The 23,141-nt window shown below is 56.1% G+C and overlaps 1 protein-coding gene and 1 non-coding gene across 5 annotated transcripts in view; both read right to left on the bottom strand.

Annotated features, from left to right (window-relative positions):
• Window positions 1–2,674: 2,674 nt before the first annotated feature.
• AP1B1 (adaptor related protein complex 1 subunit beta 1) overlaps window positions 2,675–23,141 on the bottom strand; it is a 34,970-nt gene continuing 14,503 nt past the window's right edge. The window contains exons 7-21 of one of the 4 annotated variants that reach the window (XM_028484999.2): window positions 21,865–21,985; window positions 21,408–21,503; window positions 20,295–20,410; window positions 19,790–19,955; window positions 15,604–15,702; window positions 14,870–15,129; window positions 14,052–14,253; window positions 13,226–13,246; window positions 12,482–12,625; window positions 8,022–8,167; window positions 6,593–6,722; window positions 6,207–6,291; window positions 5,488–5,574; window positions 5,241–5,395; window positions 2,675–3,749 (exon numbers count right to left, since the gene is read on the bottom strand). In XM_028484999.2, coding sequence (XP_028340800.1) covers window positions 3,675–3,749; window positions 5,241–5,395; window positions 5,488–5,574; window positions 6,207–6,291; window positions 6,593–6,722; window positions 8,022–8,167; window positions 12,482–12,625; window positions 13,226–13,246; window positions 14,052–14,253; window positions 14,870–15,129; window positions 15,604–15,702; window positions 19,790–19,955; window positions 20,295–20,410; window positions 21,408–21,503; window positions 21,865–21,985 — 1,903 coding nt within the window. In that variant the 3' untranslated portion in view covers window positions 2,675–3,674. Of the gene's footprint in view, window positions 3,750–5,240; window positions 5,396–5,487; window positions 5,575–6,206; window positions 6,292–6,592; window positions 6,723–8,021; window positions 8,168–12,481; window positions 12,626–13,225; window positions 13,247–14,051; window positions 14,254–14,869; window positions 15,130–15,603; window positions 15,703–19,789; window positions 19,956–20,294; window positions 20,411–21,407; window positions 21,504–21,864; window positions 22,034–23,141 lie in introns of all 4 variants that reach the window. The other 3 variants (XM_055082804.1, XM_055082805.1, XM_028485001.2) reach the window with 3 other exon arrangements.
• On the bottom strand, window positions 7,428–7,524 carry LOC112064158 (small nucleolar RNA SNORD125). Its single transcript, XR_002891401.1, has one exon. It is a non-coding gene; the product is annotated as a small nucleolar RNA SNORD125 (small nucleolar RNA).

Raw genomic sequence — 23,141 nt, 5'->3', positions numbered from 1 at the left:
AGAGTAGCCCCCGCCTGCCGCAACTAGAGAAAGCCCGCGCACAGCAACGAAGACCCAACACAGCCAAAAATAAATAAATTTATTAAAAAAAAAAAAAAAAGGAAGAAGAGATTAAAAGATGACAATGCCCAACACAATTTCAGCATGGAAAAGTAAAAAACAGTAACAAAATGGGGAGAAATAACAACAAATCGGGAAGAAAAGGACCAATAACCATATCAAAAAAGGGCAACAAATATGAAAACGGCTCACAGAAAAGGACACACAAATGGCTCGAAAACACATGAACGGAGGCATGTTTAAAACACAGTAAGGTACAGTTTTTTGCCCGTCACTTAAACACACCGCGATACGCTGAGTGTGTGAGGGTGTGGGGAAACAGGCGTCGCATTCCTGGTTGGTGAGGCTGTAAACTAGAAAAGTTTTAGCAGTAGCTATCAAAATGATGAACACACCTACCTTCGACCCAGCAATTTCAGTCTGAGGAATTCACCGACATGAAAATGAATGTTCTTTGCAGTATCAGTTGCACCACCACCACCAGACACAATTAAGAGGACATCACGGCGAGGACTGGTTCATCATGGTGCCTCCATTCAATGGAAAACCACACAGCTGTTATATAAAGGCATGAGGCCGCTCTCTATAATGGGCTAATACCATGTCTCCAAGATACAAGTACGATGAAGATCGGGGTGTATTCCATGCTACTCTTTGTGTATAAAAAGGGAAAAAATCATATTAGATGTCATTGAGTCTCTTTGGAAGGTAACATTGGTTCCTTTAGGGAGAGGAATGAGAAGGATTATTTCACTTCTACATTCTTTTTGCCTTTTGGATTTTGAACCATGTGAATGCATTACCTTTTCAAAACAAGAACTAAAATTTAAAATGTGAAATGCTTATACCCTCTGGTCCAGCAATTCTGGGGCTAGATCCTATAGCTGCATTTGTGTCTACGAGCAAGGATGTCTAGAAAGATATTCACTGCACCTTTGCTTGGACTCGCAGAAGATGGAAATAGCCAGAATGTCCGTCTGCAGACACCAGCCCATTTGCACAAGAAATTCCAAGGTGGCTCTATTTGTACAGATAGGTAAATAAAGCAAAGTGCTGGTAGCATCTAGAGTGTGCTATTTATTTAGTAAACACCTCCCTGGATTTGCTTTATACAGGCACAGAATTATTCCTGGAAAACCAAAATGTAGCAACGAACTTTGCCTCTAGGGAGGAAAATAAGAACTGAGGAAGTGTGGAAGGGAGAACTTTATCCTTTGTATGACTGATCTCACTATAGTCCAGAATCACTCTCTCCATAAAACAAACCACTAGTTGAAGATAAAAAAAATGTACAATGAGGTCACGCCGCAGGCCTTGGCAGGGTGTCTGGCACACAGGGAACCCATCAGGACCCTGGGTGTTTGTTGGACCTTCTCAAATAACTGGTTGCTGTGTTGAATTCCCCGACTGGCTGGGAAGGCTCAGGACCCTGGAGAATCTTCTGCAAGATGCCAAGGCCCCTGAGAAGCATCGGGAGCTGAGAATAAGGACGCCTGAGCACACCGGGACCAGGGAGAGCATGTGAAGGGGAGGAGGCACGTGATGGGTGTCACTGGGGTGAGGGAGGGACAGGAAAGCTGGAGAGGGACAACATCATGGTAAGTTTCCTCCCACGACCGCCTGAGGCCTGAGCACACGAACCCAAGGTGTCCAATGACGGTCCAAGGGCCTCTGTCTGGCCGGGACAGCCTTCCTCATTGGCACTTCCCCCTCACCTCAGGGGCTTGGTCCTGGGCCTCATCATCGCCCCACTGGGGACAGCAGTGCACTCACAAGGCTGGGTGGGCGTTGGGCCTCAGCAGGTCAGGACGGCAGGCGACAGGGCAGGCTGCGGTGAGTCCACAGACGGAGGGGACTCCAGCTGCATTTGTGTGGGGCCTTCTGAGCCGGGGACTTTCAGGTGAGGCGAGAACTGGGGTTGTGCAGTCAGGGGCCTTGGTTGGTTCTAGATTCTGGGGTCCCAGGGCAGTATGGTGACACCCCAGGGGTCAGAGGTGGGGCAGTGGAAGGCCAGGCGCCCCTGCCAATGCCCTTCCTCCAGCCCTGGCAGCTGGGACAGCAGTGTGTCCAGCATGGGCAGGGTGCAGGGAGTGGCCATGGCAAGAAGGGGCTGAGGGCCCACCAGCCACAAGGCACTGAGAACCCACTGGCAGCTCTGCCCACAGAGCCCTGCCCAGAGTCCCCCCACCTCCCTCCCCAGCCTGGGAGCCAGGCCAGTGCCAGAACTGGGGCCACATGAGGTGTCCCTGGTGGTGGCTGGGGAGGCCTCTGCAGATGCAGGGCAGGGAATAGCCCGCCCAGACAGGCCTGGTGCTGGGCCTCCCTGCCACTCCCAGGACCTGAGGAAAACCAAGATGGCCTCGGCCCTCCCAGCATCTAAAGGCAAGATGGCGTGGGCTGGGGTGGAGCTGGGGTCAAGGGTGGGAGAGGTGCTGGGAGACCAGCAGGCCTCACTCAGCAGGGAGTTTCCAAGGACAAGAGAGGGAAAGGTACTGTCAGCAAGGCTAGGGAGGGGCTGACACAGCTCAAGGCCTTGACCCTGGACCCTAGGAGATCCAGGACCCTGCCCAGAAGAGCCTCAGGACCTGACACACTGGCCAGGGACACACTTGATGTCATCATTTTTATTCATTTTCTCTTTTTGAAAATAAGAGTAAACATACAATATATAGTCTCTATTTATATATATTAGACATCGTTACTGCAGGGCTCAAGAAAACCATCCTCAACCACTTGGAAGCAGTTTTTAATTCTGACATTTGGTGGAAGAGGAAAAAAGTGTCCGTGATTGCCAAAAGCAGAATCTTTCTTTATTATTAAACAGCAGTAACAGGAAAACCTAATGCTCTGTCAGACACAACTGAAGGAGGCCAGGAGGGGGGCAGCAGATGCTAAGGAGAAACCCCAGACAGGATGCACCCCGCTCGCCCACATGCCCCACCTCTCAGCCATGTCTCCGCTCCAGGAACCCTGGGCACATCGAGGAATGTATCAGAGGCAGAGACCATCCTCACGGCCAAGAGGGGGAGCGGGCGTGCGTGTCTGCCAGGGGAGCAGGATCCCAGGAGGGGCTCTGGGAGCTTCTGCCTGGTCTTCCCCGAGCGGCTCAGTGCTCGGGAGGGTGGGGTTGTAGGCCCTGGGAGCCCCAGGCCCTGACAGAGCAGCTCTCCTGGTACCCAGTGGACCCTCCACATACGCCAGGACGCCTGCCAGGGCCCGTCCCAGGAGAGGGGCGGTGGGGAGGGCACCACCAAGAGAGCCTGGGGCAGGGGGCTTCCTGGGCTGGGAGACTCAGGAGGGAACTGCGTGCTCGTCCTCAGGTGCCGGGAAAAGCAAGAGAAGAACCCTGGATCTCCCCATCCAGCTCTTGTGCCACTCTGGCTCCTTTGGTCCCCTCCTCACCTGACGCTAAACGTCAGCAGCAATGGAAAGAGGGGGGGTCTCAAGCACGGGAGTATCCCGAGGACCCGGGCAGGCCCTACTGTCAGGACCAGGGAAGCCCATGGGTGCCAGGAGCCTTGCCCAGCCCCTCCCGGGAGAAGGAGGTGCTGCTACCTCCCAGGGGGCTCCTTGACGCGGCTGGTGGAAGGCTGGAGCAGATGCTGGATGGGGCCTCAGTTCTTGAGGATGGTCTCGTAGGCCTGGTACACGTGCTGGGACACCTCCGGTGCTCGGCACTTCAGGGACAGCTGCAGGGAGACAGGGGTCGGGGGACAGGGAGCGCTCATTCCCAGAGCTCCTCTCCAGGGCCGGGAAGGAACAGGCGGGGAAGGCAGAGAAGGAGGGAACCAGATGGGAGAGGGTGGTGCGCCCACGTGGCCTGGTGGCAGCAGCGGCTGGGGCAGCTGTGTGGTGTAGGCGAGGGGACGGCCGCCGCAGCCAGCCAGGTGGGGACCAAATTTACTCGCAGCCCACATGCCTGCTGTCCGCCTGCCACCACGGCCCTCTGCAGCATGAATCACGAGCCCGAGGCTGCCAGGCAGTGCTGGCCGCACCCTGCAGAGCTGCCAGGCCCCCCACAGCCCATGGAGGGCGGAGGTGGTTTGGGGCCGGGAGGGAGGCCATGGGGATGCTGGGTGGTCTTTCTGGTTTCCTGCACAGGAAGCAGGCACGCCAGACTTGGCTTGGCTCTAACTGCGGGAAGAGCCTGGAGAGCCCCGGCAGTGGACACAAGCGCAGCCACCCCTCCTGCCAATATCACTGCTCTGAAGGGGGCCGTTGGGAAGGGGGAGGGGCACGTGGCACTCTAGCAGTCAGGGCCCCAGTCTCCTCTGAAGGGCTCTGTGCACACTGACTGTGGGAAGTGAAGGCATCGGGCTGGGGAGCACAGGGCAGCCTATCCTCCTGCCTGCAGCCTGCATGTGTGTCTGTCTGCCCGGCTTTGGGGAGCAGTGGGGTGAGGCCAACTCAGGAGAGCCGGGCCAAGAGATGGGGTGTGCAAGGTATGGCTGGGAGGATGGAGGGGAAGAGGAAGAGAAAAGCAATCCGCTAACCTCCAAGTCCTGCACCACGGGCACCAGCAGGGAAGGTGGACATGCAGCAACCGAACACAGGGAGACGGAAATTACCACCACCGAAGCCACCGCCGAGGCCCCACCCGACCTCTGTGCCCACACCACCAGCGGGGCCCAGGGAGGAGCCTCTGGAGGGTCATGCCTGCCCGAGACTTGGGTGCAGGGAGAAGCAAAGCCTGGGCTCTCTGGGGCCTGGAATAGCGGCTTGGCCTCTAGGAAGCCACGTCCTGACTGAGGTCTGACTCAAAGGTCAGGAAGGATGAGTTGCTCGGAATTCACGTCCTCCCAGGAGGACACTCAGGTGGGGAAGAGCTGGAGGGCCAAGGCCGGGGCGCAGCGGAGCCACTTCCCAGTCAGACGGGCCTTGGGCCAACTGGGCCACCTCACAGGGCCCAATATTACAGAATCTTCTGGTCCAACTCACTGTTCTGAGACCCAATTTGGTGTCTTATCTGAGAAACTAGATGGGACTGAGTTGGAAGCTTTCTAAGGTCAGAATTCTGATGCTCCTCCAACGCCAGGCTCAAAGGGATCCCAGCTCAGCTGGGCTAGAGTGCCCTCCCAATCAGGGCCGACCACTGGCCCGGGAAGGAGGGGAACGGGAGAGGCTGCCCAGACAGGAAGGCAGAGGCCCCACGGCAGGCAGGCAGGAGCGGGGGCCCTCACCATGAAGCTGGGGTTGCCGGGCTGGATGCGCAGCTCCGCCAGCACCCAGATGCCATTGGTCAGCTTGAGGGACTGGTAAAGCATGTCCTGGCCCTCCACGTTCCTCTTGGCGACGGTGAAGATGTTGCTGCTCTGCAGCCTACTGCTCACGGCCTCTGGGGGTCAGAAGGTCCCCAGTCAGAGATGGGGAGGCCTGGGGCACAGGCGAGGGGCAGCATGGAGTGGGGGCGGGGCTCAGGAGTCCTACCCGCATTCAGGGGGCAGTCTCTGATCTGGAACTGGGCTTCGTTCTCATTGGGAATGTCCTTCCACGTGGCCAGGAACATCTGCCGGTCTGGAGGGGTAGAGGTGGGATCCTGATACACCTTTGGTCCCGCTCAGTAACCCTCAGCAGGAAGTGGGTTGGGGGGCAGTGCCACCTTTCAGCTGAGGACATAACTGGCTCTGCCACAGCCCCTCCTGCTTCCCTGAGTAAACCCTGAGCTCTGTGAGGGTGGCCACTTGTGCTGTTCCCAAAAGACCAAGGGTTCCTGACTCTGGGCCTCAGAGCTCTCCCCACTACCACCCACATCCGACCTCCTGCTGCTCTGGAGCCGAGCACCCTGCTCATTAGTCACAGCGGTGTTACAGGGCTTCTGACGTGACAGAGATGATGTGGGCAAAGTGCTCCATGCCCTCTGGGTGCTGGGATGAGTCTTCCCAGGGGTTCCAGCTGGGGCACAGGGGATGGGAATCAGGTGTGACAGACGGCCGAGGCTCCCTGCCTCGGGGGGCCCATGGGACAACTGTCTAGAGGCTGCAGGCAAGACTGAGGGGCAGAATTGGCCAGATAAGACCCTGGGGGCCCGGGTGAAGGTGTGACCCTCACTCCAGACTCTCCAGGGGAGCCGGCGACTCATGGACTCTATCGTGGGGCAAAGCCAATCCATCTGTTCTAGGGATCCCAGGGGCACCCTCATGACTCACCCATCTTCCCATCCTCCACAAAGAGGATGTGCAGCGGGTACAAGGTGCTGAAGTAGAAGACGTCGATGTTGTTCTTTACAGCCACCTAAGAACAAGGGCATCCCCGATTAGTCCCTGATGCTCGATACCCTGAGGCCCCAGGAAGTGCCTGCTCCCTATGAGCCCACCTGAGCAGGTTCCCTCTCATGACTTCCCCGGTAGCCAGGCCCAACACCCCCTCCCACCGGCCTCCCCCACTCCCCATCCCCGCCCCCAGTCTGTGTCCAAGAGCAAGATTCCACAGACAGTCCTTTGCCAGCACCAGCCAGGCCCCAGATGGTTCCCCCAGGCTCCTCCCCGGGGCAGGTGGGTAAAGACTGGGGTGTCAAGCCCTGCCCGGAACACACCTGGAGGTTGTTCAGAGGCTCCATCTTCATGACTGAGCCCACCGTGTTGAGAGGCAGGGAGATCTCCACAGTCTGGTTGGGGCTGAGCGGCGCATGGACCTGGAGGGGGGCGGCGGGGGCCAGGCCAAAGCTGGGGAGAGAGAAGCCCCCGTGGGGGTGGCGGGGGAACAGGTGCTGACACAGGACAGGTGGGCTCCTGGGGCTCCGGAGCCTGGGCAGCAGCTGGCGAGAAGCCTCTCCAGTGAGCTGGCCTCATCCCAGGCCCAGACCCAGGCCTGAAGGACAAGCTCCTGACCCCCCACTCCCCACCCCTCAATGGCCACAGGAACAGGAAGAGAAATCTGGGACAGCTGAAGGCCTGAAGCCCATCTCTGTTCCTCTTTCTCCTCTGGGTGAGGTACTGGGCAGGCCCAGGTAAGCGTGCCCCTGCCCTGCCCTCAAGGAGCTCCATTTAAAACGAGAGGAAAAAACAAAAAAACAAAACAAAACAAAACAAACCAGGGGGCCTTTAAATTTCTTTTAATTTGAAAACTCTGTGATTGCCCAACTCTCAGTGACCAACCTCCATCTCCCAGGAGGGATGTGACCATCCCAAGCGAGACACTGGGTTTTACTGTCTGGGCCAGAACTGGCTAGATCATAAGATGGCCACAGAGATTCAGAAAAGCCCTGCTTCTTGGTATAGCAGCATGTGAGCAAATGAGGATGCCCAAGAGCATAAGAGACACTGGAGTGTTTCTTTGGCCTCTAGGGTCCCCTGAGGGTAAGCAGCAGAGCTGCCCACCCTCCCTGGTCTGACAGAGGGTCGGAAACCACTGGCCCACAGGCTCTCCCTGAGGAAACAGCCCCTTCAGTCAACTTCTTAGAGGCTCAGTTTGCTCATCACTAGAGCCGCTCAGGAAGAAGGATCATCAGGAGAGGCTGCTGGGGTCCCCCAGAGAGCCCTGGCCTAGCTGGCCTGGTCCATGAAGACCCTGATGGTGCCAGACAGGAGCACTTCCCTACTGACAGGGGACATGGTGGGGGTGAGGAACCTGGAGCAGCCACCGTTCACAGAGGCCCTGTCTGGTGGTTTAATCCTGCCACATGGGGGAGGCTGGAGGGCAGGCCCACTCCCCATCCTCCTTCTTAGAGACAGGTCCTGAGACAGGCGCTGCTCAGATCTGGAGATTATGTCAGTAAAATGCCCCCCGGGCAGTGGAGGAAGGCAAAAATAAAGGGAGGTGCGCTGCCCCTCCACCTCATATTTTGGTGTCCACATAAAGAGGTTACTGTGGGGAAAAAATCACTGCTTTAGAGAGTTTTGGCCTGAGATGTGGTTGTGAGAAATATCCTCCTTCACCAGAAAGAGGCTCCAGGCCCACAGCCCTCAGCGCCTGCCTGCAGTCACCAGCATGGGCTCTCAGCAGGCTGGCCTCAGGGAGCTCACCTGTTGCGGTTGAACTGGATGGCGAAGTCGGTCATGACCTGCAAGGCCTTGTTGGTCAGCTGCAGGTCCATGGAGATGGAGCCCACCTGGCGGGTGAAGGTGCCTGAGATCTCCAATCCTTTGGCCTTCATAGCTGGGAGCCAGACCTGCAGGGAAGATGATGGGAAGGAGGCTGGTGTTCACCATGTCCCCAACTCCACAGCCCACATTAGGGTCCTTCCCCCCCACCCACCTCACACCTAAAGGGGCCTCTCAGATCGATCACACCTGCCTTTACCATCAGGGGACGACCATGTGAACCGTGGGATGGGAGGAAGGCTCCTGAATAGCCTGCCCAGGACCCCTGCACCGTGTGGCCACGTGCTGGAGCAGCGCAGGGCAAGGAGGAACTTGGTGTGCCCAAGGCTGAGCCGAGTCTCTGGAGGTCAGAGAAGGATGACTCAGAAGCAGGGCTGAGGAAGGTGATGAGACAAGCGGGCCCTGCCAGCCTCCTGACAAGCCAAGGCGAGTCGAGCGACAAGGGCACTCTGGGCTTCGGCCAGAGCCTGAGGCCTCCCTGGCTGTCACAGCCTACCCTTCCTCGCAGAAGGCAGGGCTGGCCTTTAATTGCACAAACTGGCCTGACCAAGGACAGTACTAAGAGGACCCCTCGCCTGGCAGGCCTTCTGCTGCTTGCTTGGCTGCCCTTGTCACCCGAGTCTCAGCTCAAGCCCACATCCTCCGGGAAGCCTGCCCCCAGGCTCCTTCTCCAGGCTCCCACTGCAGCGACGTTTTAGCAAATAAACTGTCTTCTCAGTCCCCAGACAGCTCTTCGAGGGGAGGGCTCTGCTTTTCTGTCTTTGCATCCTTGGCTCGGAGCTTGGTGTGAGATTCGTATGCAGGGAACGTTGGCTAAGCGAACAGCATGAATTAAAGCTCTGCCCGTGAGGGACACCAGTGGGGGCCATCCTGTGGACGCACAAATGTCTCTCAAGTTGCCATTCTTACCAGGACAGCTCACAGCCCCGCCCCAGGCCAGCTTCTCCAGGTGCCCTGTGTCAGTGAACGCCCCACTGTCTCTCAAGTCGCCAACGCCAGGAACCAGAGCATCTGGGCACCAGCTCTCAGACCACACTGACCCCCACGCCATGGTCATGCAGCTCAGGTCCTGTCAACACCACCTCCTCCCATCTGCCACCACGTTCTCTGCTCTCCCCTCTCCACAGGCAGCGCTTGCGTCTGAGCCACCATCAGAGTTCCCCAGGTAAGATGGCAGACACCCGCATAGCAGCCCAATTCTTCTATCCCCAATTTCCACAGCAGCCAAAGCCATCTTTTAAAATGCAAATCTGATCACGGCACCCTTGAACCCCCTCAATCCTGCAGTGCTTCCACTGCCCACGGCCTCCGAGGCCTGGTGCCCTGCTCTCCCTGGGCTCTGGTCCTCACACACACACTGTTCCCTCTGCTTGGAAAGCACGCCCCACCCTGACCCCGTCCTAATTGCTAACTCTGATCATGCTTTGCTTCCCCCAGACAAATCTGTGAGGGCAGAATCTCATGGCTTTAGCCATGAGCTGTGATTTGGCACACAGCACTCAGAGGGCTCCCACGGTGACTTCCCTGCTCCCTGCCCCTCCAAGGAACCTGGCTTCCCTTCCCAGGTTCTTGCAGAACTGGCTCTTTCTGGCACTGTCACCATCCTGACTGCCGAGGGTGGGGACCTCATCTCTCTTGGTCATTGTAGGTTCATGGAGTCTAGAACTGTCAGCATCCACTGGCCCAAGTGCTTGAGGAACTCCAAGTTCTTGTACAGAGAGCTTCATTCCCCTTGACCAGGAGGAGCGGGGAATGCACACAGGACAAACAATTCGAGGTAGTCACAGCGCTGTCAGGAAAATGTAGCCCGCACAGCCACTGCTTCTGGAGGGAGACCACACCCACATCCCAGAACCCACCTGTGACTACGGTAGCGGGAGGGAGAAAGTCCTGCCCATGTTGCAAGGACTCCTCCTCCAGGCAGCCTGCTCTGATTACTCCTAACCTGGGATCCCCTCACCTCTCCTTCCAGTTGGTACACTCATCTGGCTCTCCACTAAGACAAAGCAGTGATAATACCTGTTAAAATGAACCCACATGCAGAGGGCAAGCTCCCCGAGGGCCAGCTAATTCTGACAACCCCCGACATTAAGGTAGGCCCATTGAGGTTCTTAAACACTTTAAGATCATATAAGGGGGACCTCCCTGGTGGCGCAGTGGTTAAGAATCTGCCTGCCAATGCAGGGGACACGGGTTCGAGCCCTGGTCCGAGAAGATCCCACATGCTGCGGAGCAACTAAGCCCGTGAGCCACAACTACTGGGCCTGGCTCTAGAGCCCACAAGCCACAACTACTGAAGCCCGCGCGCCTAGAGCCCATGCTCCGCAACAAGAGAAGACACTGCAATAAGAAGCCCTCACACCACAAAGAAGAGTAGCCCCCACTCACCACAACTAGAGAAAGCCTGTGCACAGCAACGAAGACCCAATGCAGCCAAAAATAAATGAAATTAAATCTTTAAAAAAAAAAAAAAAAAAAAGATCGCATAAGGGTTGGGGGCAGAGGCTTTGGTGCCACAGCCCTACATTTAGTTCCAGACTCTGTCATTTACCAGTTATGTGACCTTAGGAAAAAGCACTCAGATTTCTCAACTGCAAAAATGGGAATAACAGCATCATAAGGCTGCTGGGGGGACTTAGTGGGATGGTGGCCATGCCATATTCATGCAGTACCCGGCACGGAAGTGTGTGGTTGCTAGCACTAGACTTGCCGTCTGCTGGGGGCCCCTCAGGCCCAGATCCTGCCAGGAATCCTGGCTGGGGGCTCTGGCCACCACCACTGTGGTGTAGCGGGAAGGGCAGGGCAGGTGCTGGCTCATAGCTCCCCAGTCATGAGGGGGATTGTCCCTGTGCCCCTGAAGCCCTGCTGTGTCCTGCTTTGGGGAGGGGACCTCGGAAGAGAGAGAGGGGCTCTGGCTGGGAACGAAGCAGCAGACGTGGTGTGTGACCTGAGTGTTGTGAGGGATCAGGCCATGTCTGTCCCCTCTGGCAGCTTCCTTGAGGCTGAAAGCCCGGCCCACACTGTGCTCTCCTTAGTGCCAGGCCCACGTGTTCTCACACCCCGAACTCAGCTCTCCTTCCCTCACCCTGCCCCTTGCCCACTGTTCCAGCTGGAATCCCCCTCCCCGCCAGCCCCATGTCCTGCCACGTCCTGCCACGCCTGCCTCCAGTCCAGACTCCCTTCCACCCCTACAAGTGCCTTGCTGTCTGGCAGCTATCAGCCAACTCCTGCCAGTCTCCTCACCGGCTCCTTGCTTCTGCTCTAGCCTTTCCAGTCTGGCCTCCATATGGTGGCCAGAGGATCGCTCTCAAGTGCAAATCTGCTTCATCTCTGCTTAAAACCTTCCAGTGTCTCCTGCTGCACCAGAATCAAGAACAAAGCCTCAAAGCTGGTGCCACCGACCTTGCCAGCTTCCTCCCTCCTCAGCTCTGGTCCAGGCGGGAGTCTGGGGGTGGGGGGCAGGGTACTGCCCTGGGTGGCCCAGTGGGCATTGTGGGGCACCGCCAGGCAGGCAATGGGGGTGGACACACACTGTGTTTAGTGGGCTGGGGTCAGGGATGCTGCCTTGAGGACAACAGTCTTCACAATGAGCCACTGTCCTGCAGCCCTTGAGTATTTTCTGCGTGGTTTCAACATGCCCTGAAATTTCCAGAAAACTAATGATGGTGAAAATCAAGGGAAGCCTGTTCCTTGTTTTGTTTGGAACTTTACTGGAAGTCAGTCACCATTTCAGAAACTAATGGCACCTCTGGCCACATCACTCACGGCACGTGAGCTACAAACACTCTCTATAGCTGTGTTGCACTGCTGTCAGCACCCAACAATGTGATCAGATCTGGGGCGGGCATGCCCAAGCCTCCACAACACTGAAATACATCATTTTACTCTCTTCCTTTTAAGTCTCTTTTATGCGATGACAACATCTTACCATTTTTGAAATTATATGTGTAGGTAGGATGTACAGTCCACAGATCTCATTTATTATGAAAGGAGGGGGCGTTATAAAACCCCTGTTATCAATAAGGAGCATCGGGTAGGACAGCATTGAGAACCACTGACCCAACTAGATAGGACTTTTGTCAGTTTTCTGGAAGGTGTGGGCTCTCCCTCAACTCTGGGCCTGGAGCCCTCTCCCCATTTTTGCCTTGCTAATTCTGACTTGATCCGAAGGCCTGAGCTCCAGCAACACCACCCTCTGGGAAGCCTTCCCCAGGCCTCCACGCCCGACTTAGCATCCCTTCCCTGTGCTCCCTGCTGCCCTCAGCATCGTGCTGGCCAACTGCTGCTCCAGGAGCCCATCCTGGCTGGCCTGAGCCAATCCCACACAGTGGGCCACTTAAGGAGCCTACACGTCCTGCCACAAGAGAAGCCATGGCACTTACTGCTTTGGGAGCCACATATGATCCTGATAAGGTGCCCACGCCACTGGTCAGGTCAAAGAGGTCACTCAGGCCACTGCCCATGGGTGCTCCTAGGTTGGCTGGTACTGCTGCTGCTGGGGGTGACACGAAGTTGGGGGCCCCGATCTAGAAAGGAAGGGAAACGGGTCAAAGGTGGGCATCAAAGGCAGGGACATCAGGGCCTCAGGATGAGTGTGGCCACCTGGCCCTTTAGAAAACAGGGGGGCAGGCCAGGAGGGGGTATTGCAGGGCTGCCATCACATCAACTCTAAGTTGCAGAAACAAGACAGAGTGAGGTGGGTGGAGAGGAGAGGCCGAGCCCTCCCGTGCTCCACAGGCCCTGAGGGAAAGGGCTGGGGACACTCACAAACTAACAGCCCATGGATAAAGGGGTACTTGAGACACAATGCTGTGAGGGGGCTGTGCTCAGCAGACGAGAGCACGCACCCCAGGATGTCAGAGAGGGATCGAGGGGACTGAGAGGGCCGGCGAGCCTCAGGATGACAAGGCAACTTCATAGTAGGGTAGTGAGGATGGGCTGAGGAATTAATGGATATGGGGGCCCAAGGGCAGCTGGATGCTGGGCAGTCAATACGGAGGCTGCCAGGACACTGGACAGAGGCCAGGGCTAGCAGGGAGGGACTGCTTTGACATCATCCGACCCTTGGGATGCTGGGCGGGCTATCTAGGAGGAGCAGGGTTGGTGGCACAAGGGTTGAACCATACCCCTTCAGGCTCATCCCCCATCTCCAAGCAGAAGCAGGCAGGGTGAAGAGAACAGGCAGCCACATGCAGAGAGAAAAGCAAGGAAAGAAGACACAGAGAGATAAGAAAGAGAGGGAAAGACGGAGAAAATTAGTCATTGCTGCTCCACCCAAAAGGGGCCTGGTGCGAGACTGTGCTGGGCCTATGAGGGGCCCACATTGTCTCTATGAAGGGCATGACCCACTGGCCTCACTTGACCACCCTTGTCCTTCCTACCCTTTCCTATACTGTGGCCTTGGGGACCTGAGCCAGGCATGGCCAAGTGACAAGGGCCCCACTGCCCCCTCTACCCGGCTCTACCAGCTGCCTGAAGAAATCCCAGGGAAACACCCAGGCCAGTCTTACCAACCCCTTTCACAGGGGAGGAGGGACTGTCCCTGACCTCTCATGGGCCTCTCTCAGGCCTGCTGGGCTGCTACCCCCAACCAGTGCAGCGTGTGGGGTAAGTGGACGCAGGTATGGCTCCTCCAGCCTTACAGGGCCGAGATGCCAGACTCAGGGGAAGGGGCTAGGACAGGCCCTACACTGCCCCAGGTCTCTTGGGGTTCAGCAGCCCGGCAAGGGGCTAAATCCTGTGTCTGCCACTTAGCAGCTGTGTGCTCTTGGAAGGAAGGTCACCTGACCTCTTTAAGCCTCAGTCTCTCACCGAAGTGTAAGGAGCTACATGATCACCTTCGCAGGCAAAGGTGCCTGAAGCCCTTGGTTGGCGTCTGGCAGAGAGGGCGTTCAACGATCGCTCCTCCAAAGATCACTATCAACCTCATCCAGAGGGGGCCCCAGGACATACCAGGCTGTCGAGGCCGCTGCCGAGAAGGTCCACAGCTCCCATCTGCACCGAGGAGGTGGCCAGGGGTGGGCCACTCACTGGAGGGCCGAGGTCCAGGTTGAGGAGGTCGCCCAGCAGGTCACCCTGGGTGGGGATGACATCCAGCTGCTCGCCAGGGGGCGCTCCAGCAGGGGCCGTCTCCGGGCTCTCCGTGCTCTCACTCCTGCCAGGACAGGGAAAGAGGCTCAGCAGGGTGGGGGGTCAGGCTATCTCAGGGAGGCCAGAGCCCCCAGTCTCCAGGATCCACCCTGAGGACAGGCACCTGGGTCTCCTCACTGTCCCAGAAGCCTGTCAATGTTCCCCCCTTCCTCCCCCTTCCGAGGCCTGATCCATCTTGTTGGCTCTCCGAGAGATCCAGCTTCATGGGCTGAGGGAAGGGAGGGCCATCTGTATTCCCCTCACTCAGCCCACTCTAAAGAGAAGAGCGGGTGCTGGTCCCCAGAGGACTGGACAACCAGGCCAACAACCCTGGGAGCCGCAGAGCAGGAAGGCAAGAGGAACGGGGCTCTGGAGTCAGGCAGAATCGAGTCTGAGCCCAGCTCTGCTGCCTGGGATGCTGCACCAGGCACTCAAGCTCTCTATGCCTCTTGTCCCCATCTCTTAAGAGGGGACATCTCTCAGAGCTGTTGTCACCGAGTCAATACCTGGTATGTAGTAAGCATTCACTAAAAAGTTGCTAGAATCATAATTTTGCTCAGACTCAGGCCCGAGTGCTTGTGCTACTGAACCGAGGAAGCAGGTGGGGAGGCTCAGGCCAGCGAGTGGCCCCCGGTACTCACGAGGCAGTGCGGGGCGGCAGGCTCTTGTGCACAACACCCCGGCCCCCCTCCACAAAGGCGCTGGGCGGCTTGTGGTAGACGGAGGCCAGGGTGCCGATGTAGCAGATGAGCTCGTCCAGCAGCGTGGGCTCGATGAGGTCTGTCTCCTCCGAGATGAGCGGCTTCTCCGCCAGCACCACCTCCTTGGCAGCCACGGGGTCCGTGGAGAGCAGGCGCCAGTAGATGTAGCCGCGGTCTCGCAGGTCCGGGTTGTCTGAGTCCTGGGAGGTGATGAGAAGCCAGTGAAACTCGGGGCAACTAGGTGAGGGGAAGGGGGAGCCCCATCCGTAGTCCCACGACACGGGTGGGATCACAGGGCGACTGATTATGGCAACCTGAGCGCTGGCGGGAGCACACCCGTAAACCGCCTAAAGAGATGTGGCCCAGCCCCCCGGTTTCCCCCGAGCCCACTCCTGCCTCCGTTCCCTGCCTCCTCCACCGTCTGCCCTCCTGGTTCTCAGGGACTTCCCTCTCCTCTCTCATGTATGGTCTGGCTCAAAGTCACCACCTGCCCCCACCCCACCTTTATTTGATTGTGACTAAGCTCCTTGAGCAGGGATCCTGGAACGCTCTGGGGCCAAATCCCAGTGGTGCCAGTTTTAGGGGCAGGACCACCCAGGTCTGGCTCCTTGGACTGAAGCTCCCTCCGTGGAACAAGGGCTATGCTGGGCACAGCAGGGAGGCTGCGCACCCACCTGAGTGGCCAAGCTGAGGACCTGCTGCACCAGCTCCTGAGTCTCTGTCGGCTTCTTCAGAAAGAGTTTCACGATGGCTGTCAGCAGCTGCAGCTGCACCTGCAGGAAGACAAAGAGGAGGCGAGAAAGGAGTGTAAGCTTCTTGTGGGGACAGTAGGAAACCAGGTGAGGACCTCAGAGAGGGAAAACGATGTTCAAAGTCTGAGAACAGCTTTCCTGGGTTTGGGGTTGGCCACGCAAACAGGCCAAGTCCAGCAGGGGTAAGGTAGTGCTGAGAAGCCTGGACCTTGGCCCGACCACTCAGGAAGGAGCTGGCCACGGTGCTATCTGGCAACCCCAGGCAGGTGGGGGCTGCTGCCCAGTGCTAGGGTCCCAGAAACCCATCAGGGCTCCAGGCCTCACAGCCTTTAGGAGCTCGCAGCTTACGGAGGCAACACGTGTGCCTGGTATGCTTATTAAAGACCATCTGCCAACAAGTGGAACAGGTGCCAGGGATGCCCAGCAGACTTGGGCAGCAGGGCCCACACAGTCAGCCTGTTGTGAGGAACTGTGCTTCCACCAGAGGGCGGGAACCATTCTTGCCCCGCCCCCACCAGCCCCACCTCTCACCTGCCACTGCCTTCACCTGAACGTGCCTCTTGTGCCCCCTCCCCACTTCTGTAGCCTCCTGTCCCCCCCACTGGCGCCAACCCACAGTACTGGAAATGCTTTCCAGCCACTGGGCCGCCCTATGGAGAGATCCCCTTGAGGGCAGGGATCGTGTCTGTCACTGCTGCATCCCTGGCTATTGTTCATTCTAGTGCCTGGTGTGTAACAGGCACTTAAGAGATACCTGCTGACTAAAAACACACCTCTGAAAGAACAATTCTCGGTGCATAGCCCTTTCTTAGCCCCATCGCATTTTGTCAGTCCTGGGACAAGAGGACAGCCTGAGGCTCCCCGGACTGTGCTAGGGACAGGTCTGTGGCAGAAGGGTGGCAACGGGGCTGGCTGCACCTCCTGGGCCTGTCCGGCAGGAGGGCACTTACAAAAACAAATGGCTTAGCTGCCCTGGTATGCAGGGAGGGCTGACAGCAGGAGGCAGGATTGAGGGGATGCAGTCTGTTTCTGGGACTAAGCATCCAGAGTCCCTGCAATTTGTTGACACATGGGCCAATGGCAGAGGAGCAGGCTAGCTGTGTCCAAGGCAGGAGGCGGCTTGGGGACTGGCTTCCAGACCTGGCTCGAGTTGCTGGCTGGGTAGCCTAGAGAAAGCCACTTACCCTCAGTCATTGACGGAGAGGTGTAGCCTACCTCAGGGGGTTCTTGTGAGCTCTGAAGACCAATCTATGGCAGCTTACTTGGAGCCAGAGTTAGATCACATCTCATTTGAACTCTGATTCTACCACTTCCCAGCTGGTGACCCTGGACGAGCCATTTAACTTCTGAGTCTGTTTCCTCATCTATAAAATGGAGGCAACACCTCACAGAGTTGATGGGGAGAGTCAATGAGACAACAAACGGAAAGAACTGACTGTGTCCTCTGCTTAATGCACGACAGCTGTCATCATCATCAACATCACCACAACTGCCACACAGGGACTCTTTACCAAGATCTCCCCAATCCCGGGCAGCTGGCTGCCAGCACTCATTCATCACTGTCGGGTCTGCAGTGCTGCCTGGGAACAGGGCCGCCTCAGCTCCCTACCTAGTCTCCCCAAACACACACTGAGGCCCCCGTTAGCCTGCAGGTCAGGGCAGTCCCCCTGCCAAGATGCTGCCGCCCCTGCCCTCAGACAGGCCAGACGCAGCGCTCCCTGTCCACGGCTGGAGAGGCTTAGGAGCCAGGACGAGGGGGCTCAAAGAGACAATCTAAAATAAGTTCCTAGGACTTCCCTGGTGACGCAGTGGTTAAGAATCTGCCTGCCAATGCAGGGGACACAGGTTTGAGCCCTGGTTCGGGAAGATCCCACATGCCGCAGAGCAACTAAGCCCGTGCGCAACTACTGAGCCCGCGGTCTGCAACAAGAGAAGCCACCGTAATAAGAAGCCCCTGCTCGCCACAACTTAGAGAAAGCCCGTGCAGCAACGAAGACCCAATGCAGCCAAAAATAAATAAATAAAATAAGTTCCCAAACTGCAAAGCATTAAGTATTCTTATAAAAGCTGTGAACTGTGCTGTGAACCCAGGAGGCAAAGGAAACAGGCCACCTAATTAAAACACCACCACCACCCAACTACTGTTTGCTGAGCACTGGAGTGGGCAGTTTACACACAACATCCAATAAGCTTTGCAGGAACCCTGTGCTAGAGATTAGGAAATGGGCTTGGCGGGTTTAACGCTCCAGACCCTACAATGGGGGTCTGCCACAGGCAGAAACACCCCCACAGGGCATCCTCTGCAGTCATCCCAGCAGGACCTGACTACAGGAGCAGAAACCAGCCCAGACTGGGCTTTGCTTCTCAGACAAGGGAGGGAGGCTGGTGTGGTGGAAGTGGAGGCAGCCCTGGGGCAGGCTGCTAGCTGGACGTGCCAGGTTGCAGTGGGAGTCGGTGAGAATTACTATTATTATTTTGTGACAGACACCTGTTGTTTTTCCCACCCAGCATCCATTTGATCTTCTGGCTTTCCCTCAGAGAACTGTCCTTCTCTCTGGCCCTCTCAATCCACGTAGACAGGGACTGGCTCAGGGTAATGCAAACAGGCCTGAACTGTTGCTGGAACCACTGAGGGGAAGGCAGTTACGGGGTTGCTAAGTGAGAAGGACGTAGCCTGGAAGCACTGACACCTTGGAAGCTTCACTGGTGGGGAGCCTGTCCAAGGGCAATGCCACCCAAGGAGGGCAGAGACAGCCCCGCTGCCACCACCCACGCACCTTCACCCAGGGGTGCAGAAGAGAGAATGCTCCTTGGACTCAGCTACAGGAACCCATAGGTCCCCTTTTCTGCCTGGATAAGTGTGCTTTTAAACCAATTCTGACCAACACCGACACCACCATTAATGAGTGCTTCTAATTTAGGGGCTGCGCATGTGTTAGGGACATTACACAAAGCATCTTTAACTTTCATAGCACAGGATGAGGGAAAGTCTTATGACTCTCATTTTGTAAATGAGGAAACTGAGGCTCAGACAGGTAAAGGGTTAGCATAAAGGCAGCAAGCCAGGAAGGGGCAGAAGAGGGGTTTGGACTCTGGTATCTCCGATTCAAGGTCCAGGGTCTGACCCACTGGGTTCCACTGTGCCATCTGGGCAGTTAAGATTTCTGTGCTCACAGACATTTTAAAGGCCCCATGTGCATGAGCAGACAGTTCACATAAGAGGGAATACAAATGTACAGATGTTCAACCCCACTCAAAACGGAAATGCAAACAAAACTACACCAAGGTACCATTTGTTATCAATCAGATAGGCAAAAATAAAGTCTGAGCACGCATTAGGCTGGCAAAGGAGGTAAGGAGAGGACTCTCCCACCTCTGAGACAGGAGTGTAAACCAAAACAATCTCCACACCAAGGGAAATCTGCTACAGCAACCTGAACCTGCAATGCACAGGCCCTTCCACCTAGCATCGTGCTTCTAAGAATTCACCCTCCAGCTGCACATGCAGATGTGCTTTCCACAGGTTATTCACAGGAGTATTGTTTAAAAGAGCAGAAGGTTGGACACCTAAATATCCATCAGGGGAGGCTGGTTAAACAAACATGGTCTTTCTGCATGAAGGACTCCTCTGAAACTGTAAATTAATAAATTAATAATGGCACAAATTAATAATTAATAATGGCATGGCCTTCAAATGTATTTTAAAGGGAATAATGAAAGGTACTAATCAGTTTCAATTTGTATAGTTTACTATCAGTATTTAAAAATAAGTGGGGGGGGGTGCTTCCCTGGTGGCGCAGTGGTTGAGAGTCCACCTGCCGATGCGGGGGACTTTTTGAACCAAGTCAATGTACTACCTAACCAAACATAAATACAAAATTAAAACAAAACCAGAAACTTTTGCAGTCTTCAATATTCACCACCACAGAGTGTCCTCACATGTACCCCTTAGGTACCACAGTGTGGGGAGAAAGGGGCCACACCTGTCACCCATACAGCACTCCTGTGTCTGTCCGCACCGTCAGTGCAGTTTTAGGAGGGGCAGGGCGGGAGGGACCGCAGGTGCTGAGCTGCCGGCCATGCCCAAGTTGGCCACCCAACGTCTCACCTGGGTGCTCTCGTCATGGAAGCCCTCTAGGAAGCTCTCGAGCAGCTCATCCGCGTTGTCTATCCGCTCGGCGTACTCGCCCACAATCCAGATCATGGCGGCCCGGGCCTCAGGCTCGTCCAGGGAGTCCAGGTTCTCACACAGCGTGGCGATCACGCTCTCATACCTGGAGACCAGGGCACGGCCGGAACATGAGCACTGAGGGAGCCCGGGCCACCCAGGGGAGGCCCAGGAGGGGCCAACAGAGACGGGCAGCTGCCCCACAAGAGCCCGAGAGGCTGGCGAGTAACAGGATTTGAGTTTTATCCTTTACATTTTAGTTCTTATTTGGGTCTGGGGAGCAGAGCAGGGGAGGCTCAGGAGAAATAAGAAAAAAATAAAGGGTTTCGAGAATGCTGTTTGTGGCAGAAAAATAAGGAAGAGGGAGAGGTTCCTCCTTGCTTTTCCTCCCCAGCCCGTCCCCAGCAGAGCCACACACTCATGGGGCGGGGGGGCCGCCACATACTTGTTGGGGTACTTGCGGAAGATGTCCTTGATGACCACTATGGCTTCCTGGACCACGTAGTTGACCTTGGTCTGGATGAGATCGAGCAGCGTGCTCACGCAGCGCTCGGCAGATTGCTGTGTGGGAAGAGGAGAGTGTGGGCAAGGCCTTGCACCCACTTCCAGCAGAACCTCTGACCAACATGCCTTGGTCAAGGGCTCAGTCACACCTTGCCCACCTTCCTTTCCACAGCAGGAAAATAGGAGAACCCTCTCTGCACGTAACAGGTGGGAGAATGGTACAAAATGATGGTCCTGCGATGGTAGGGACACAGGGAGATAGAATTAGACTGAGGAGGCCAGTAGAGCTTCTGAGAGCAGGGAGGGTCTTTGGAGCTCTTCTAGGCCAAGCCCTGAGAGCAGGGCTTCACTTCTACTTGTTCCACAAAATGGGCTCCCGTGACCAAAAGCATTTAGGAGGTCTCTGCTTGGACCAGCCCTCCCCACACCCCTCTACTCCAACATGCTGCACTAGGCTCTATGGGAGAGATTTCTCAGACTGCCAAACGGAAAACGTCTCAAGGGGCTGGGCTGAAGTGACCAGCTGTCCCAGATCCCCTAGCCTCCAGGAGACCCATTTAAGGAAAGTCAGATCAGTGATCAAGGAACCTCTCCAGAGGCAGAGAATGGGAGGGACGAAGTGCCAGGACACAGGGGTCTGAATGACCCTTGGGAATTTGAAGATAAGGGCACATGGACAGCTGAATCATGATACCTGCCAAAACGTCCAACAGGCAGAGCCCCTGCCCCAAAGGTCCACAAAGTGAGAGCTAAGTCTACCAGGGCCACCACTAGCTTGGGCTGCCACACTGTCTTAGCTAATGCTGCAGGAGACCCCTGATGATGATGGGCTAATTTCATCTGCAGCAACTCAGAGGCCCAAAGGAGATTACAGATGAGAAGGAGCCCAACCAAATCTGTACCGTGGGTGCCTTGGGGGCTCCAGTTGTGACCCTCAGGCCTTCCTGGACCATGAGCAGCTGGCAGATTCTTCTGGAATCAGACTGGTTTCCTGGTTTCAGCTTCCTTTCCTTTCCTCCTTCCCCCCGCCAAGGACAGAGTCTCAGAGCCTCACCTCCACCTTGATGGCGCAACGGCCAATGGCTCGCACAGCCTTCCGTACAAAGTCCACATCCACCTCTGTCGCATACTCTTTCAGCTCCGCCAACACCTGTGCCCCAAACAAAGATGCAGTTGCGGGGATCTGGCAGGGCAACCTCCTGGAACACCCCTGGGCTGTGGGTATGCACACACCCCTAGAAGGGTGGGATTCTGCCTCCTGTTCGAGGTGGAAGTTCCAAGGGAGGGAGAGAGCTGTCAGGTGCCCCAAGAGGAAAACAGGAAGGACTAGTTGGCAGGGATGGACAATCCTTAGTTTGGTTGATCTAGCTAACATATCCACCTAACTACCACTTCAATGGATGTGAAGTAATAACAGAGAGAATAAACTCTTTAATCACAAAAATATCAGTTAACATTTGTGGAGAGCTTGCTCACAGAGCCCGGTGCGCTGGGCACCACCCTCTGCTGACCTGGGCGATGTTGGCCTGGGAGGCCAGGCGGATCATGATGTCCAGCTTCTCCAGCTTCACGTAGATGGGGTCATTGTACTTCACAAAGAACACCTTCATCTCGTGCTTCAGGATCTCAGGCCTGGTGGTGGGCGAGGTTGCCCGAAGAGCAAAGAGCAAGTCACAGGCCCTGTGAGAAAACCCTTTCACATTTGCTGGGACATTTCTGGGGTCGGACATGGAAACTGACATCCGTGAAAGCAGTCGCCCCCATGGCTGCACGCTCCTGGGCACAGGACCTGCCAACCAAGGTTCTGACCAGCCCCTGTGTGTCCAACCACATTCCAGGAAGGGAAGAGGGAATATGAGCAAGAAACAGTTCACATTCAAGAGGCCACAGGCATCAGGCCACAGGCTTGGGAGTCAGGCCTCAGTTCCAATCCTAGCTGGTGACCTCAGGCCCATTTCCTCACTCATGAAATAGGAAGTGTTCTGTGTCGGAAGCATTACCTTTGCAGGCCCGAGTTGCCAGTCTTAGAAAGGCCTGGCATCTAGGAATTCAGCTTTTGGGAGTGCTCTCACCATTCCCTAAATGATAAAGGTGATTAACTGTGCCTTGACTGTTTGTATAAACAACATGGTTTTTGCTGAACACCTGCCTTCCTTCTAGGAGCCTGGAATTTTGGTAGGTGTCAGGCAGAGGGTGCCTTTATGACTCGTCCCCCCCCAAAAACCACAGGGTGCTAAGTCTCAAACAGGCATCCCTGGGCAGAAACATTACACACATGCTGCTGCACTGTCGCTGGGGGAGGAACATGCTCTATGTGACTCCCCATGGGAAGCCTGCACGAGGATTCCTCCAGACTCCACCTGTCTTTCTCCCTCATGATCCAGCTGTGCAGCCCTACCACGTCGATGATAAACCTCAGCTATGAAAACAATGATATGCTGTCTCCTGTGAGTCCTTCTAGTGAATCTCTAAGTGTGTGTGTGTGGGGGGTGGTCCTGGGGATCCCGACACAGACACCTACATAACAGGGCTGTTGTGAGAGGTAGATGCAAAGCATCTAGCATGATCCATATCTGCCTCAGAGAAGGCACTTGCTAGGCAGGAACTGTCACCAGTGTCATTGCTCCTCCCTCACCGGCACCACCCACCTCATTTTTCTTAGCTGAGGAAACCTGAGAGGGGAGGGGCCTGCCCTAGGTCACACATCTAGTGCTAATAAGGGCGGAAGCAAGATGAGAGTCACCACCCCTACCTGACTCCTACTCCGGCACCCTTTCCAGAAAAGAGA

The sequence above is a fragment of the Physeter macrocephalus genome, unplaced genomic scaffold (assembly GCF_002837175.3).
Source record: "Physeter macrocephalus isolate SW-GA unplaced genomic scaffold, ASM283717v5 random_373, whole genome shotgun sequence".
In the NCBI taxonomy this organism is placed as follows: Eukaryota; Metazoa; Chordata; class Mammalia; order Artiodactyla; family Physeteridae; genus Physeter; species Physeter macrocephalus.
The sequence above is the reverse complement of the archived record's forward strand: the minus strand, read 5'-3'. Positions and strand labels throughout refer to the sequence as shown.